Genomic DNA, 16,509 nt, shown 5'->3' with positions numbered 1-16,509 from the left:
TTCCCATACGCGATTTTCGTACGATCGCCTGGGCCGCTATGAGCAGAGATACTGACTCTGCTATGAGCGCGAAGCAGATCTCGAGACGGCCGTGGTTGCGGTAAGGCGCAAATCATGGAGCTATTTTTTTTCTGAGTTCCAGCGGGAAGTGGGTAAACGCTATCGGCAACGCGCGAGAGAGTGATTTCGATTCTAGGTTACGAGTTTAAATTATCTTTGATTACACCCACCTCATGTTGTGGCTACTGTTTTTTTTTTGGTTTTTTGAGAACAAACTAATGGTGTCGGCCTTCGACACCAATGTGGATAAAATAATACCCCCCTCCGGCCCTTCCCCTAGTATAAATTTCATGAAGTCCCCCCCCTATCCCTGTAGCGCGCCTAAGGCGAATTAAAATAAATTATAAAACACACTTAGTTCTCAACAAATGGCAAATTACACTTTCTTTATTCTTTTCACAACACCAATGGATTCTTCAGTATCATTGTCATTATCATGCCTCTTTTTTTTCCCCTTTTTCTTTTTCTTATCATCCATTTCTTTCATTTCAAGCCTAGTTAGTCTCTGAGCTTCTGACACTCTTTCAACTAGAATCATTACTTCTTCTTCCTCCGTTTTAAACAAATCAAGCTTTTTTCCTAACAAATGTTCAATTCTTTGATAGAGTTCCACATCATACCTAAGATAATAATACACGATAAACAAACTAAACTTTAAAAAAGAAAAAAAGTGGAACACATACTGGGTAACAAATGTAATTGCTTTTCCAGCTCTGCCAGCTCTTGCAGTTCTTCCAACTCTATGAATATAGTCTTTAGAATGTGTTGGAATATCGTAATTTAACACCACATCAACATGAGGGATATCTAAGCCTCTACTAGCCACATCAGTAGCTATTAGAATGGATCGATTTTTGGCTTTGAATTTGTTCAAAGAACCTAGCCGCTTTGACTGGCTCATTTGACCATGCAAAGGAATTGCTGTAAATCCGAGGTTTCGTAATAGCAAGGCTATTCTTTGTGTATTATTACAAGTGCTTGTAAAAACCATAAAAGAATTTCCAGCTAGTTCGTTCAGAATGTGCACCAAATAAACATCCTTGAAATAAAAATTAAGCTCTAGTCAATATTTCTATTAACAATTTAAAATATCTCCATTACCTTATATTTTAATGGAATGAAACAATAATATTGTTGGAGGCTGTCCACTGTATGGTACTTGTTTGAAATTTCAATTTTTACTGGATCTTTTAAAGATGCTCTTTGTAGTTTTTGAACCTTTTTAGTCATTGTTGCCGAATATAAATATGTATGCCTCTCTCTGGGTATCACTTTCAATATTTTATCAACTTCTTGTTCAAAATCCATATTTAAAATCCGATCCGCTTCATCCATTACCAGATATTTTAATGGTTTTAAATTAAATCCCTTGGTATTTTCTAAATGATCAACCAATCTTCCAGGAGTTGCTAAAATAACTTAAAATTAGCTATTTAAAAAAATGGCAAATGGGAGATAATTACCTATAATTATATGAGGTTTTTTGGCTAGAGCAATAGCTTGTGTCATCATATCTACACCACCAACAATGACCGCTTTAAAAATCATAAGGGTTTACTTTTTTTCAAAACAACAACAGATCAAAAATCATTAGAGATAATTACCACATTTGACCCCTATTGTGGCACCAAGTGCTTGGAATTGCTCGGATATTTGAAAAGCAAGCTCCCTGGTTGGGGTGAGAACAAGAGCATAGAGACGTTGAGGATTGTCTAATAATGATTGTAAAATAGGAAGGGCAAATGCTCCAGTTTTTCCAGATCCAGTTTCCGCTAAACCAATTATATCTTTACCTAGTTATATAAAAACTACATGTAATTTCGGTATTCAATAACAGTTGGTTTCTTAAAAAACCTTGTAGCGCTAATGGAACAGCTTCTTTTTGAATTTTTGTAGGTATTGTCCATTTTAATTGAGTACAGGCTTCACAAAGTACGTCAACAACTCCCTTTAAAATATAAACATTATAATAATAGTAAAAATTAGGGGTGGGGTGCATTTGGCCGACTGCTAAATGTCCGAATGCCCATTTGGCCAACTGATACACTATAGCCTGTCCTGTACTATGTCTTTAGTGATTATAGAATGGGCAATGTATTCTAAGTATTGGCGCCCGCTGCCCCCCCCCCCCCCAGCCCCGTTCTTTATAACCAAGCTGGGCCTTCTAAAACGCGACCTAGTATCATACAACCGCCAAATGAGCAGTCGGCCAAATCAACGGTTGGCAAAATGCACTGTCCATTTGGCTGACTGAGAAGTCGGCCAAGTGGACAGTGACAGTCAGACAAATGGACTCCTCATTTAGCCAACTTCTCAGTCGGCCAAATGGACAGTCGGCGTAGCGTGTATTTTGTGGTCCGCCAAATGAGAAGTCGGACAAACAAAACTCTCCCAAAATTAGGCATTCAGGTTAAGCTTTAACAGTTGGGACTTGGTAAAGCACTTGCCAATGATTGGAAGGTCTCCTCAACTAAAGTGGTATCTTTTTCTTCCAACGTATGTTCATCTTCATCAGAAGGCTCTTCACCTGAATTTCTGTCCATGTTTATGAAAATTAACTAAACCTATGAAAACCGTAATACTTAATTTAAAACACAGTAGCTGTCTCTTGAGTCTGCGGACATGCCACGCTTTGAAATTTGTGTAGTCAGTAGAAGAAAGAGCAGACTACCCTTTGATACATTTTTGGACCATTTATTGACAGCAGACTGAGCAGAGTGGAGACTCGAGAGAGATTATAATAACGGTATTAATTTTCTACTTTTTATTCTAAAATGTTGATAATACTTTATAGAAATATTAAAATTTTTAGTTTATTTAATTAATACAAAAATAAAATATCATTCAATATTTATTAAGTTTCAGAAAATTTACTACTTTTCTTGGACTGTAGTATGTTCAGCCCTTTTTGGAGAATATCGGAAGATGTCCAATTGTAAAAAAAATAATCGTTTCCCAAGAAGTATGACTTTCCAAGGTTTTAGCGTTCTTCATGCTAGTTCATTCGCAATGCCAAGCGAATGATCTGAAATCTTATTTTGAAGTGTTTGCAAGTTTTAGTAAGGCCTCGTATATCTAAATTACGTAACGTTTTATCGAAAGGAAAGTGAAATCAAAACAAATGCAGCGGGACTTATAATGGCTGCATTGTACTCTTATGCTAGAAAATTGCTAGAAAGTGTAGTAAACAAAGGTCAAAATATCGTGAATGAAGAATCAAATGAAGGCAGAAGCAATCGTGACAATGTTTTCGCTAAGTTTCTTAGCCCATTTGAATCTTATATTGTTTCGATTCAAAGCCTTTTAATATGGGAACGTCCCTACATCAGTGCAGTTGCACTTCTCATTGTAAACATTGCTTATTGGTGAGTTTTTTAGTTTAATATCCATTTTAAATAGCTCTAGGGCTTCCAATGCCAGACATCTAAACTGTTGACCTACTTATCTCATTACTTTAACATAAATTTGGGTCTAGGGCTGTTTCTATATCACCAAAGTGGGTTATATTACTAGTTACATGGATGTAAATTGACTATGTCCCTAACAAGCATATATATATATATTTTTGACAAGTAAAAGTAAAAAAAGGGAAATATTGACTTTCTGTTATAAAAACATCGATCATATCTTTCACATTAAACTTGACAAAAATATAAACAACCCATTTTTAGCAATTATCCCGTTCTTGGGCATTTGCCAGGTTTAAGTAAATAGAAAAAAAATTAAATTCCTCACCTATTTTGAAGTTTGGAAGAAACCTTAAATGTCACAATGTTTAAAAATAGTAAAGCTTAAGTGTTGTAATCATTTAAAAGTCATTCTTAAAAGTTGAAAAACTAACAACCTTTAAGTTCTTTGCACTTAAGAGTTATTTTCTTTTTAACTGGCCTATTTTAGGATCATAGTGACCTGCAGTCGTCGACTATATTCCTTTGTGGCAGTCGTTTCTTTGCTAGTCTTTTTATACCGTGCCTGGGTTTACCAAATATGGCCTGAGATTAGGGGTGATTATTTAATAGTTTTTAATTAATGTGATCAATTTTCAATAATTCTCTAAAAATATCCTCTTACAGTACCTCTTCCTGAGGGTACAGACACTGAAGGGTGAGTGAACAAGAATTTCTATTTGAACTAGTAGTTAACCATATTATTTATATTTCTTGGTATTAGATGGACTCCTGTTCATCCTCAAGTATATAGTGTTCCAGAGATAAGCGAGCATTTAAATGATTGGTGGCTAGCTTTATGTCATTGGTGGGAAGCTGCTTGGAAAGTCAGAGAAACACAACCAGGATTGGTACAATTTGCAGAACTGACTTAATCAAAATATTTCCTAATAAACTTGTATTGAATCTTTTAGTTTTGTTCCATTGCCTGTGCCAGCTTTGCCATTTTAGCTTTAATAGGACATTTGGTTCCAGGGGTTGTTTTAGTATATTTGGCTGGTAATTTACATAGCAAACATTTTGTAATTTTAACAACTTTATTTAACGGCCTTATCTCCACAGTGATGTTAATGTCATTTGGGCCTGGTTTGGTCTTATATGTAGTGCCAAGCGCTTGGTTGCATTCAAAAAGTGGACAAGCTCAAGATTCTGGTTCGAGTAAGTACTTCAGTTACGTTACCACTGGCAATAATAACAACAAATTGTGCTTGTATAGATGATGGGTCTGTTGATCGTGATAGTGAATTAGATGAATTTTTACCTATAACATCAAGAGAGTCGGACTTAACTCTCTCAGAGAATCATAGTCTGGACCAGGATGAAACAATAGCCCGAGAATTAGGGCTAGAGAACATGGTTAAAGATGGTAAATTAACATAGTGAATAAGACCTATTTGTAGTATATTGATATTGACGTACTCATGTTTAATACTAGCTATAGAGCAGGAGGATTCTTTAAGCCATGGTTTGGGTAGCTTCCCAAATATGGATGAAGATATTAGTGACGATGAGGGAGGACTGGATATTTCCAGTGTCCTGTTAGCCGCAGCTGCATCAGCGACTTTATCTTCAGCTTCCTCCAGAAGTGGAGGGAATAATAACAATGGAATCCATTTTGTTGCATCCCATTTTAAGGACACAAACTCTGATTCTGATAATGAAGAAGCTTTCATCGAAGGACTTTCCTTTTCCAAAACTCCAGAGCCAGCTATCCTAGAGTCTTCTACAATTCGCCCCCTTGCCATGACCAGTCACATGTCTTCTTCTAGATCACCTAGCCAAATTATGCGTACATCGGGAAAGCCAACACCACCATCTGATTTATCAACTTCGAAGACAATGAAGGGTGGAAAAAAGCTGTCACCCACTATCGAAGTGGAAACCCCATCACCTACTGAGCCCCAACAAACGCCGAGCAGTGATTTGGATCTTTCAGAATTCGAATTGGTATCTGAATCTGAACTTAGTTCATGATAGTTTTAGCCAGACACGATATGCTTAGCTTTTTGTTTAATGCTTAAATCCCACACTCACTCGTAAGTTTGTCAAGGATTGATTTACCTAACCAAATACTTTTTTAGACAAAAACTGGGTATATTTCCTTGGCTTAACTTTTAACCTTTAATTTTTAGACATATCAACCTAATATTATGTGGAATGACATAATTTCATTAAAATCTTAACACGCATTTAGACGAACAAATTATCCAAAAATACTCCCGTCTTGTAGTATATGTATAGCCCATAGTTTTGGAAACTTACTATTTTAATGAAAACTATGGCATTTTGTATTTTCTACATATTAGGGGAATTTTTAAACATGACACGCCCACCATCATGAAACGCAAAGCTATTAGAAAAACTAATTTATCAATATCTCTTAATTTGTACTTAAATATGGCTTTTGGCATCTCAAGGGGTTTTAACATTTTATTCCCCTTCCCATGTAGTGTAAGTTGCTTATAAAAGCAATAATTTTCATGGAATTTTATTTTTCAGCATTAAATGTGTCAGCCTTGCTGTGGTTCCCTATGCCATGTTTTTGTCCAGAGACAATTTTAACGTTTAGTTAAGATTAAAAAGAACTTTAGTATTACGCGTTTATTGAGAAATTTTTAAATTAGACACTTCCCTCTTTTTAGTTGTATTAGAATATTCTCAGGTATGATTCAGTCAACGCCTTTAGTTAGTGCATATACCTTGTTTTGCTATTAAATATTTATTGATATATCATTGCATGTATTATGTATACCTTTTTTAATTTAAATCTGTGATGAGTAAATTTTAATATAAATTATTTAAATTTAGCATGCGGAGTTGGTTTTGCAATTACTTATAAAATTCAGTATTCAACTTACTATATATCGAAATATGAAATAATTGGCACCATATTATAATGAGCTTAAACACAATTTAAAAAGGGCATAACGTCTTAAATTATCTGACAAAAGACCGGAATATAGTTAATTGCATGACGTTCTTAGCCTTGAGGGGCATGACCTGAAACCTGCACATGTACAAAAAAAGGCCACCCTCTTTTTAACACTTTGTTGCACTGCAAATATCAAGGCTTCAAATATGAATGTACATTTTTCAGCTTCCACCACCCCCTCACAATTAGGATACAAATATAGCGAGAGTAGAAATGTAAACTAAGATGTGTGATATGTAAATAAAAATGTTTAAAATTTTTTCAAGACTAAAATTTGTGATAAAAGTTAAGTCATACATATGCATAGGATTAAAAAAAACAGCTTAATATACTTCATACAAGTTTATTCACATTATTGTTCTTTCATTTCTCTTAACCTTCTAACTGCTCCTCGAACAGTAGATGCAGCAGTTGTACTAAAATACAAATTGTTTCATCAGCTAGATTGTTTACAATAGAAGTAATGTTGCAATAGATTTAATTCTACTTCGAAAATTTTATCTTTTGGGTCCCTATTTTATCATGTATATCTGTGGTTTTCAACCTTTATTTTTCGTAGAACCCTTCACTATCAGAAACAAATTCTGCGGAACCCCAAAAATTTTAGGAATTAAATGATATCCCAGGGGCTAGTGGGCAAAGCCCCCAATGTTTGGAAAACCAAAACGCTTCAGATTTCAAACTTGAAATTTATAATTATTTATAAACAAAACTGAAGAATTCTCAATTTATTAATCAAAACCACACAAATATGAAGTAGAATACGCTAGATTATAAATCTGTTATTTGGGTTTTTAACCTTAAAATATATTTTTGGTAATATTTCTGCAGTACACAGGTTGAAAACCACTTGATGTAGATGAACTTTACAAGCTAATCAAAATATTTTAGAAGCGCCTATGCTAATGACTAAACACTTAAAATGCTTCAGAAAAAAGATAAGTAAAGAAATGCGAGACATGGAATAGAAACTGACTAATTTCAAAATTCATTTCAGGAGTCTAATATGCAGGTAAAAAAGCCTGTTACACCCAAACACAAATGCAATGTCACGTACATAAACATAATTTTTCAATTGCTCAATTGTAGCTTTAATGAAGCATTATGATTATCTTGAGCTTTAAAAGATATGGCTTCATATTAAAAAATCCCAATTACTAATATTTAAATAGACTAAGTAGGGTAACAACATTAATGGAAGTATGTAACTAACATCCGGAGAAGATTTCTATTTCGTATCTCTATTTCCTTAGGGTAATGTCTAACTGAGTCGTTTCTTCAGCAGCATTATAATATTACTCAAAATAGATTATAATCTTTGTTTTGCTACACCATTTTAATCTCAAACTACTTTAAACCCATGTATAAAAGAACTAATCATGTAATTTACGCATCTTACCTGTAAACCCAAGCACCACCAGCTACTGTTTTTTGACAGGCTCTGCATTTCCAAATTCCTACGCATGTCCTTTTCATTGTTTCCTGGAATATTTTTAAATGCATTTATTTTTTTTAATGTTCCAATTGTGAACTGTAATTAAAGATGTAATACCTTTCCACAAAATGTGCAGGTATATTTAGAATGCTGAGTTATTTCAATTTTTTTCACCATTTTTCTCAGTGAAGCACCATATCGAGTTCCATATTTACCGACGACACCTACTTTCTTGGTACGTTTGGCCTTAAAGTTGTAAGTTAACACAATTAAATAATGTTCATTAAACATAAAAACTTTCTATATAGAAGACAATTTTAGCCTTGGCTAACGTGTCTATAGAAAAAAAGACCTAAGTAAACTTATATAGTTAAACCCATGTAAATATTAGTATTTACATTATTAAAAGAAGTTTTAAAATTATAACCTATAAACAAACATAAAAAATAAAACAAGAAAGTATTGGATTGAATAAGATTTAATTACCATTTTGAATAAATATGATGGTCAAGTCCGTACGTTTACAGAGGAGATAGTTCATACACAAAGAACGGTTATTTAACGGACCGAGCAATATTGCTAGCAGACGACGACTCGAAGTCGACGAGGCTACCAAACAGCGTTGCCATGTTCTAAAATTCGATAGTATCGAGCATAGAAATAAGATTTCTATGGTATCAAGGCCAGGAAACAGATTATTCGATTATTTTAAGCCTGAAAATTGACGGTGAATTTTGGCGTTAAACTTGGATCAGCATTTACTAAAAATAAAAAAATTTAAATAAGTATTAAATCAAGTTTTTGTTTTTTGAAATAACCTTGATTGAAACAAAAACCAATTCGAAAATAATCGTATTTAATCGTAAGCTCAGGTGGAATTATCGAAAATATCGCACAGACAGAAAACAGTGGAATCATGGGCACTGTATCTCTAACATGTTTCGAAGATTCTAGCGCTTTAAATTAATCTCGAGCTGAGAACAGAGAGAATTTAGAGAAGGAACATTCGAAAAATTTTATTCGAACGGACCGAGCACGATGGTACACGCAAAAAAAACTTGCTCCGAGCATGGAGGAAGAGAGAGGAGGCTTTATGAATAACCTTTTACCCCGGGAGCTTGATGCCAACTCCCACAGAGTAGGAGAGTGAGGGCTGACAAAAAAGGGGATCAGCAGCCGTCAACTCACACGGCCTGGCTGCGCGTTCTCTAGTTGGCTCCCTCTATTTTTGTTGAAATTGTTGCCCGTTGTGAAATTACACCGAGTACGCCTAAGCACTAAAAGAGGGCGCCAAATAGGGAACGCGTGAGACGACACGAAAACCAACGGGTGCTGTTTTCCTTTTTGTCAGCCCCCACTCTCCTACCCTGTGGGAGTTGGCATCAAGCTCCCGGGGTAAAAAGGTTATTCATAAAGCCTCCTCTCTCTTCCTCCATGGTTGCAGTGTGCCCATCCCCACGCCTTTTGGTATCTCTACCGGGCGCTCACTCTAGCCTTTTTGTGGGCTGGGTGTTTTTCGGTGGTGGTAATCATCCATTACTCCCACAGCAGTGTGCTAAGTCGGGAAAGGGTTCTCCCATTGTTGCTCCCATAGAAATCTTATAACATAGAATGATTCCGTATAAATACAAAATGGGCCAATTACATTTTCGGAGATTTCGTCATTATCAGCCAATCATGATTCAAAGAGTGACTACGGCAACGACTCGTTGCCATCTAGTTTGAGTTACTGTAAATAATAATTCGATTTTAGATTACGTCACCTTAAGATCCCGCATTTGATTGGCCCACGTCAATCGAGTCGCGGCCTCCTGCACGCGCTGACGTGAGCGCGTGCAAGAGGCCGTGATCGAGTTTAACGTAGTTTTTAAACATGGTAGACTGTTTCTTTACTCGTAAAGATTTTTCTCTTATATGCAAACGTTTTGGATAACTATTGCGTTGTTTGTTGTTATGGCTCTTCGATGTTTCATTTCCACGGTAATGTGTCGTTGTACAGGTAAAAGTTGGGGTTTCCTTAAGCCTCGGGGCAATTTGAAATGTTAACAAACGGCGGGCTTTCAAATTTATGATTTGGTAAAAATTACTTCAGGAAGTTCAGTGAGCTTAGTGGAACAACAACTCAGGACTATAATTACTGCAATTTCCGTTTTTTTTAAACACTTTATTTAACATTGTAAATATCGGTCTTCGTTGAGTACTATCTCTTATGTTGTTTAACAGTGGAATGTTGAATTTAAGCAGAGTGCGAGACATTTATCTTGGCTAAGTTTCTCAGAGAAAAAGCATATTATTAAATAGAAGGTAAAGTTTCGAAAAATAAGACAATTATCAGTATGATTGTTGCTGTTTAATTCAATGACTGTCGTCAATTCGTCGTAAGTGTCCTTCTTTAGTGGGATATAATTACTCTTTCATAAGGTTTTTGTTTATCTAAGTTTCTACAAACATAATAATAAATATAATATTATTTACTTTAAATGTGAAATAACCTTTAAATACAAAGGTTAATACTAAGGACCTTCAGTCACTGCTTCTCCCAAAACTGCCATTGACATTGCCTGATATTTTTAAAGTTGGGCCTATGTCAGGCTTAGGCTTAAATATTTTCAAAGCGAACCTAAACGAAATCTTATTTATCTTCCTCACAATGGCATTTAAATATTCCTTATAATTGTTAGAAATTCTATACTATGCAATTGACGAGACCATAGTAACAGGATGAACGTTTAATGCAAGAACTGATTAAATGTAACATAAACCAACGTATTTATATACAAAATAAAAAGGTAAATAAACATAAATAAAAAATATGTTTAAACCATAAAACGTTTGATAATATAGTACAAAGGGCGGTGTCGCTTATATTCGCTAATCTAACACCCTTTGTCGACGTCGACCGGTACTTGTAAGACCAATTTCGGCGAGATGATGGTTGAGCTTGATCCTGGAGAGAGGTTTCGTTAGAACGTCAGCGACCATAATTTCAGTGGGGCAGTACTGGATATCGATAATGCCCTTTTCATGCATGTCATGTAACTTGTGATGCATGACATCGATGTGCTTTGTGCGATTGTTGATTCTCTCGGACTTGCTGAGTTTTATGCATGCTTGATTGTCTTCAAAAAGAATGGTTGGCTTCGAAATAGGTAGCCCGACGTCTTTGAAAAGTGTCTCAACCAAGAAACTTCAGAGGCTGCGCTGGCTGCGGCAATGTACTCGGACTCGGTTGATGATATTGATACTGTTTCTTGTTTACGGCTGACCCACTGAATGGTACTCTTGCCGAGATGAAAAATAATGCCGCTTGTTGATTTACGATCATAATGATCCCCTGCGTAATCTGCGTCAACGTATCCAACTAGCTCAAGGTTTGGTGACGAGGATAGCCGTAGAGAGAAATCGATCGTGCCTTTTAAATATCTCATCACTCGCTTCGTCGCAATCCAGTCTCGTTCTCTTGAGTTGCTGACTCGACGACACAGCATACTGGTAGCGTAGGCGATGTCTGGTCTGGAAACTGTTGCGATGTGAAGTAGGACCCCCACGGCTTTTCTGTACTTCGTATTATCGGGTAGCTGGTCTTGGTCTCCAAGGAACTTTGGGTATTCTGAGTCCATGGGCGTTTTCGATGGTTTGGCATCGACCAGGCCGAAGTCTTCCAACATCTGCTTGATTTGGCAAGATTGATGGATTCCGAAACTACCGTCTTCTGACCTCTCGACTTGGACGCCAAGATAGTATGAGACATTGCCCAAGTCCTTGATCTCGAAGTGCTGTGGAGTGTTTTGATTGTATCGACGGACTCGCTGACGATGAGAAGGTCGTCAACGTACAATAAGATATGGGTCCAAGCTTCTTTTTCGTCTCGCTTGCTGTAGAGGCATGGATCGGAATGACTCCTTGTGAAACCTAGGTCAACCAGAACGTGATGTGCCTTCTGATTCCACGCCCGTGCCGACTCATTCAAGCCGTATATGCTGCGTTTCAGCTTGCAAACTAGGTCTTCTTGTCCTCGTTCGGCAAAACCAGGTGGCTGCACCTCTTTGACGTCTCCGTACAAGAAGGCTGTCTTGACGTCAAAATGACGTACTTGCATTCGTTTCGAGGCGGCAATTCGAAGAAGGATTCGAACGGTTTCATACTTGACCACAGGTGCGAAGGTTTCATCATAGTCTTCACCGTATTTTTGTGAGTATCCCTTTGCGACGAGACGGGCTTTGTGTGTCTGAACCTTCCCATGCTGATCGTATTTGATCTTAAAGATCCACTTGCAGCCGACGGCATTACGAAACTCAGGCAATTTTGTTAGACTCCACGTCTCTCTCGCTCTCTCGAAGGGATTTGATTTCTTCTTTTGCCGCATCCGACCATTTGACTCTTTCGCTGTTTGGTAACTTCTCGACTTCTTCCCAAGATGCCAGTTCCCTTGAGTGTTCTGCCGTTACTCTGTATGCTAGTCTTGGCGGTGGTACGCCTTTATTAGGCCTCAGTGACCTTCGGGGACCTGGACTGGATTGATCTTCGTCTGCTTCGGACCCTGACTCGTGTTTGTCTTGAGGATCCGGTGAAATGTCAGGATTGACCAATGAATCGACTATTGCTTCGGATGGAGTGCGTCTTTTCCCCTTCTGGCTGTGATGATGTGTTACTGCTACTGGACTCTTTCATTAAAGGTCAAAGGAATCTTCAATGAGTTTTACGCTTATGCTCATGGCGACCTTGTTGGCTTGTGAATTGAAAATTCGATAGCCTTTAGATGCTTCACCATAGCCGACCAGGATTCCTTCGATGGCTCGATCTTCCCACTTCGTACGCCTTTCTTTCGGAACGTACGCAAAACCCTTGCTTCCAAAGATGCGGATATGAGAAATTTTCGGTTTCGAACCCTTCCACAGTTCGTACGGCGTCTTCTCTATCGGAGCGGTGGGGAGACGATTCTGAAGATCCGTCGCTGTTCGGATTGCTTCGCCCCAAAAACGGTCATCAAGTTTGGCATCTAAGAGCATACATTTCGCCATCTCTACGATACTTCGATTTTTCCGTTCTGCGACGCCGTTTTGGTGGGGTGAATACGGTACGGTCTTCTGATGCTGGATTCCTTCTTTGATGAGAAGATTTTCAACGTATTTTGCAACGTATTCTCCGCCATTATCAGACCGGATCGCTGTCGGATTTCTCCCGAATTGGTTTCTGGTGAGCGCAATGAACTCCTTGAATCGGTCCAACATCTCTTTCTTCTTCTTGAGAAGATACGTGTGCGTGAATCGAGTATTGTCGTCGATGAATGTCAGCAGGTATCTGCTTCCATCCAAGGTCGGTGTCGTCATTGGCCCACACACGTCAGTATGAATTAAGTCCATCGGTCTTTTACTCTTGGTTTCGGAGGACCTTGGATAAGGGGTTGCTGTCATCTTTCCCTTGATACAACACTCGCATATAACGGTGGTTGGGCATTTGTGAAGCTGTATCCCGACGCCCAAATCATTTGTTACCAATTCTTTGATTGCAGCTGGATCTCGATGTCCAAGTCTTCGGTGCCATAGATGGAGGCACTCGTTGTGCGATAAATTTGTGACAGTGTTTGCGCTAGTCTTGTTTTTTTAGCTGAAATAGTTGACCATCCTTTTCTGTGACTTCAACCACTCTTTCGCCTTCGCAAATGGTGCAGATGTCGTCTTTAAAATTGACGCTGTGACCGGACTTCATGAAGCTCTTGACAGACAACAGACTTCCGCCCAGTGACGGTACGTATAAGACTTCCTTGACCATTATGTCGCGGACATCTCCTTCTGGACCGATACATTGAAGGGTGCCATTTCCAACGCCTTCAGCGATGATCACCGAATCGTCCGCCAGATATTTTCTCTCTCTTGGCCTCTAATTACCGAAAGAATGTTTTGTCACTAGTCATGTGACTACTCGCACCGGAGTCGATATACCAAGCGCCTGGTGACATTTTTGTCGATACTTGAAAAGTCTTGAACCCTGAACCGAGTGATTCGACGGCGCTCTTAGACTTCTGTTTTTCCCCATCGGATGATTGGCCTTGCTTTTCTCGACCGGACTGCTGCCGATTCCGCCTTCCTCGACCAGAGTGACGTTGACTCTGCTTGCCTCTCAACGACCAGCAGTCTTGTTGATAGTGTCCAGTTTTTCCACAATTAAGGCAGCTTTTTGCTTTCCTCGATGAGGTGTTCAAGGCGGATTCTGCTTGACTTGCCTCTTCATGGCATGAGTTTTCTATCCGTCGATTATATTCGTCGATCAGTTTAGCTTGTACGAATTCAAGGGTGACATCTGCTGCAGGACGGACCACCATCGCTGTGACCAATGAGTCATAGGAATCTGGAATACTGCACAATAGCATACTGGCGACGTAGCTATCTTTGACTGTCTCTCCAACTCCACGAAGATGCTCAACGACCTCGAGCATGGCTGTAATATGGTCTTGCACAGATTGTCCCTCTTTCAGCCTCATCTTGTGAAGTTTTCTAAGAATGAAGAGCTTGCTCGTCATATTTGATTGCTCATGTAGCCTCTGCAGGGCGAGCCACATCTCTCTTGCCGTTGACTTCTTGGCTATATGGACAAGCTGGCCGTCTTCAACTGTGAGCGTGATTGCTACCTGAGCCTGTTGGTCTCGTCTGTCCCAGTCTGCCTGGACGTCTTTCACAGGCTTGTCCATATTGACGACTTCCCAAAGATTGTCCCTAGCCAGGATCATTCGTAATTTGAATTTCCAGAGCTGGTAGTTGCTGTTGTTGAGTCTGGTTACCAGAAACTTCGAATCTGCGCTTGAAGCCATGAGTGACGAAGTTTTTACTGCTGAAGTCTTGAAGACTATTACCTAAGCTTATCCTAACAACTCAACTCAACTCAACTCAACTACAGAAACACACGAAGAACTAACTAACGGTAACTGGGCCCATAACCTGTTAGAAATTCTATACTATGCAAATGACGAGACCACAGTAACAGGATGAACGTTTAATGCAAGAACTGATTAAATGTAACATAAACCAACGTATTTATAAACAAAATAAAAAGGTAAATAAACATAAATAAAAAATATGTTTAAACCATAAAACGTTTGATAATATAGTGCAAAGGGCGGTGTCGCTTATATTCGCTAATCTAACAATAATAAGTAAATATGAAAACAAAACTAAAAATTCAAAAAATCTTAACACTTCTTAAATAAAAATCCAAAAACGTTGAAGTGGTTCATGTGAAAAACTCCAGCAAAAACCTATGGGGATTCTGCGAGCTTGGATCGGATGGATCCTGTAAAAATCGTCTGAGCTTCTACTATATTTAACCGCCATGTTATGGCGCTAGCGGCTTGCCGTAGTCAATTAATGGCCGCTGATTGGCTGAAGCTTAAGCAAAGACTATATAATCATTAGTCGTTGCTACAAAATGACTTGGCGTCAGGTTCTCCCGTAGACTGGAGCATTCTAGGTAGGAGTATAAGATTTCTATGGTTGCTCCTTTCGTAGGGTTGAATGACTAGCTCAGTGGCTGCGTTCAACAACTATCAATGGAGAAAAACCGTTGAGTTATCGTTGAGTTCTTTTAATCAACGCTACGTCACAAAAATCTAAAAGTTGTAGTACGATTTATAGTTCGCTGACTTAACGAACAAAATGGACTAATTAACAACAGGGACGGTCCAGATCTATAACATTTCCCTATAAAGACCCAAAAATAAGTGTTAACGCGTTCAGCAGCGTTGCCAGGCAAATATGTTTTTATCCTGGTGATTCAAACGTCATACACTGGAAACTGATTTTTGAAATTTCGCCATCTGTCGGGAAACATTTTTAACGGTTTAGCGGTTGAGATTTTAATTTTCAGATTGTTGTTTACAAAGGAAGCCCCTAACGTGTCTCATAACCATCTATGTTATCACGTTAAATAAGTATAATTAGTATAGTTAAATAATACGTTTTCCCCTTCTAATTCTAAGATAACTTCTAATTCTAAATTATTCATCATAAAAAAGGTAATCAACTATTAAGCCATGATACGATCATTTATATTTATAAATAATATTATACAATGTTAAAAATAACAACCGTTACAAATTTGGAAATTGCTTTCAGACGGCAAGCAGAATATTTTACTATAAGTATGATAGAAGAAGCTCGACATTCTAAATTTTTACGACGATTAATTTAAAAGACTATTATATTAGCACCGCTTAGTAATCTCGTGGTTCAAATTTTAAATTCCAAGCATTCCAAGGAAGCTTCTTGCCCAATTTTACTCCCCCCGCCTATTTTGAATCACCAGCCTAAACATTTCCTGTTATGCCCGCGAGTACCGCTAGAGTGCGTCGATGCTTGTTCTTTTTTCCTTTTTCCCATGCCGGACCATCCCTGTTGTTAATTATTCCATGGCTACCCCTCCTTTAACTTTGTCGAATGACGTCACGACACCGATGAGCAACGGAAAAACCATCTCGATCAGCCGATGTTTCCGCTGAGTCTCCGATGATCAACGTGTCGTTAAAACCGGAAGTCAAAAAACCCGTTCAGTAAAAAACCGCTAACCGTTGAGCTCAGCGCTGAGTTTTTTTTGTTGAACGCAGCCAGTGGTGTGAATAGGTGGTTTTTTTTCGCCTGTCCCAG

At 38.2% G+C, this 16,509-nt stretch overlaps 3 protein-coding genes across 4 annotated transcripts; 1 reads left to right on the top strand and 2 right to left on the bottom strand.

Moving 5' to 3' along the window:
- Positions 1-426: 426 nt before the first annotated feature.
- pths (probable ATP-dependent RNA helicase DDX47) lies at positions 427-2,738 on the bottom strand. Its single transcript, XM_090157005.1, has 7 exons — positions 2,504-2,738; positions 1,915-2,004; positions 1,665-1,853; positions 1,524-1,595; positions 1,162-1,469; positions 744-1,099; positions 427-680 (listed from the first exon to the last, which is right to left on the bottom strand). Exons 1-7 carry the CDS (start codon positions 2,601-2,603, stop codon positions 437-439), a joined length of 1,359 nt encoding a protein of 452 aa, XP_090013131.1. The 5' UTR covers positions 2,604-2,738; the 3' UTR covers positions 427-436.
- Positions 2,739-3,018: 280 nt separating this feature from the next.
- On the top strand, positions 3,019-6,698 carry LOC149932760 (uncharacterized). Of its 2 annotated transcripts, XM_090155674.1 has the most exons (9): positions 3,019-3,425; positions 3,958-4,064; positions 4,134-4,164; positions 4,231-4,357; positions 4,421-4,505; positions 4,569-4,664; positions 4,723-4,872; positions 4,942-5,453; positions 6,006-6,698. In XM_090155674.1, the coding sequence occupies exons 1-9, from the start codon at positions 3,199-3,201 to the stop codon at positions 6,009-6,011; spliced, it is 1,341 nt and encodes a 446-aa protein (XP_090011800.1). In that variant the 5' UTR covers positions 3,019-3,198; the 3' UTR covers positions 6,012-6,698. The 2 variants fall into 2 exon arrangements, with proteins under 2 accessions (XP_090011800.1, XP_090011799.1); XM_090155673.1 differs by lacking the exon at positions 6,006-6,698 and having other exon boundaries at positions 4,942-5,999.
- A 67-nt stretch (positions 6,699-6,765) lies between these two features.
- Positions 6,766-8,472, bottom strand: RpL37A (ribosomal protein L37A). The gene is made up of 4 exons (XM_090155676.1): positions 8,360-8,472; positions 7,991-8,119; positions 7,838-7,920; positions 6,766-6,854 (listed from the first exon to the last, which is right to left on the bottom strand). The coding sequence occupies exons 1-4, from the start codon at positions 8,360-8,362 to the stop codon at positions 6,791-6,793; spliced, it is 279 nt and encodes a 92-aa protein (XP_090011802.1). The 5' UTR covers positions 8,363-8,472; the 3' UTR covers positions 6,766-6,790.
- Between the last annotated feature and the right edge of the window lie 8,037 nt (positions 8,473-16,509).

This window comes from Leiobunum rupestre, chromosome 8 (genome assembly GCF_980474605.1).
Source record: "Leiobunum rupestre chromosome 8, qqLeiRupe1.1.hap1, whole genome shotgun sequence".
NCBI lineage: Eukaryota > Metazoa > Arthropoda > Arachnida > Opiliones > Sclerosomatidae > Leiobunum > Leiobunum rupestre.
Note: the sequence above shows the minus strand (reverse complement) of the source record. Positions and strands in the feature narration are given on the sequence as shown.

What these genes read in the sequence shown, in the direction of transcription:
- pths (XM_090157005.1), bottom strand. Translation starts at nt 2,603, where the DNA reads ATGGACAGAAATTCAGGTGAAGAGCCTTCTGATGAAGATGAACATACG. An exon ending in CACAATAGGGGTCAAATGTG is followed by an intron (nt 1,596 to 1,664) that starts GTAATTATCTCT and finishes TGATTTTTAAAG; the next exon opens with CGGTCATTGTTGGTGGTGTA. An exon ending in TCATTCCATTAAAATATAAG is followed by an intron (nt 1,100 to 1,161) that starts GTAATGGAGATA and finishes TTTTATTTCAAG; the next exon opens with GATGTTTATTTGGTGCACAT.
- LOC149932760 (XM_090155673.1), top strand. Translation starts at nt 3,199, where the DNA reads ATGGCTGCATTGTACTCTTATGCTAGAAAATTGCTAGAAAGTGTAGTA. An exon ending in GAGAAACACAACCAGGATTG is followed by an intron (nt 4,358 to 4,420) that starts GTACAATTTGCA and finishes TGAATCTTTTAG; the next exon opens with TTTTGTTCCATTGCCTGTGC. An exon ending in AGCTCAAGATTCTGGTTCGA is followed by an intron (nt 4,665 to 4,722) that starts GTAAGTACTTCA and finishes GTGCTTGTATAG; the next exon opens with ATGATGGGTCTGTTGATCGT.
- RpL37A (XM_090155676.1), bottom strand. An exon ending in CCTGCACATTTTGTGGAAAG is followed by an intron (nt 7,921 to 7,990) that starts GTATTACATCTT and finishes AAAATATTCCAG; the next exon opens with GAAACAATGAAAAGGACATG. An exon ending in GGTGGTGCTTGGGTTTACAG is followed by an intron (nt 6,855 to 7,837) that starts GTAAGATGCGTA and finishes TTTGTATTTTAG; the next exon opens with TACAACTGCTGCATCTACTG.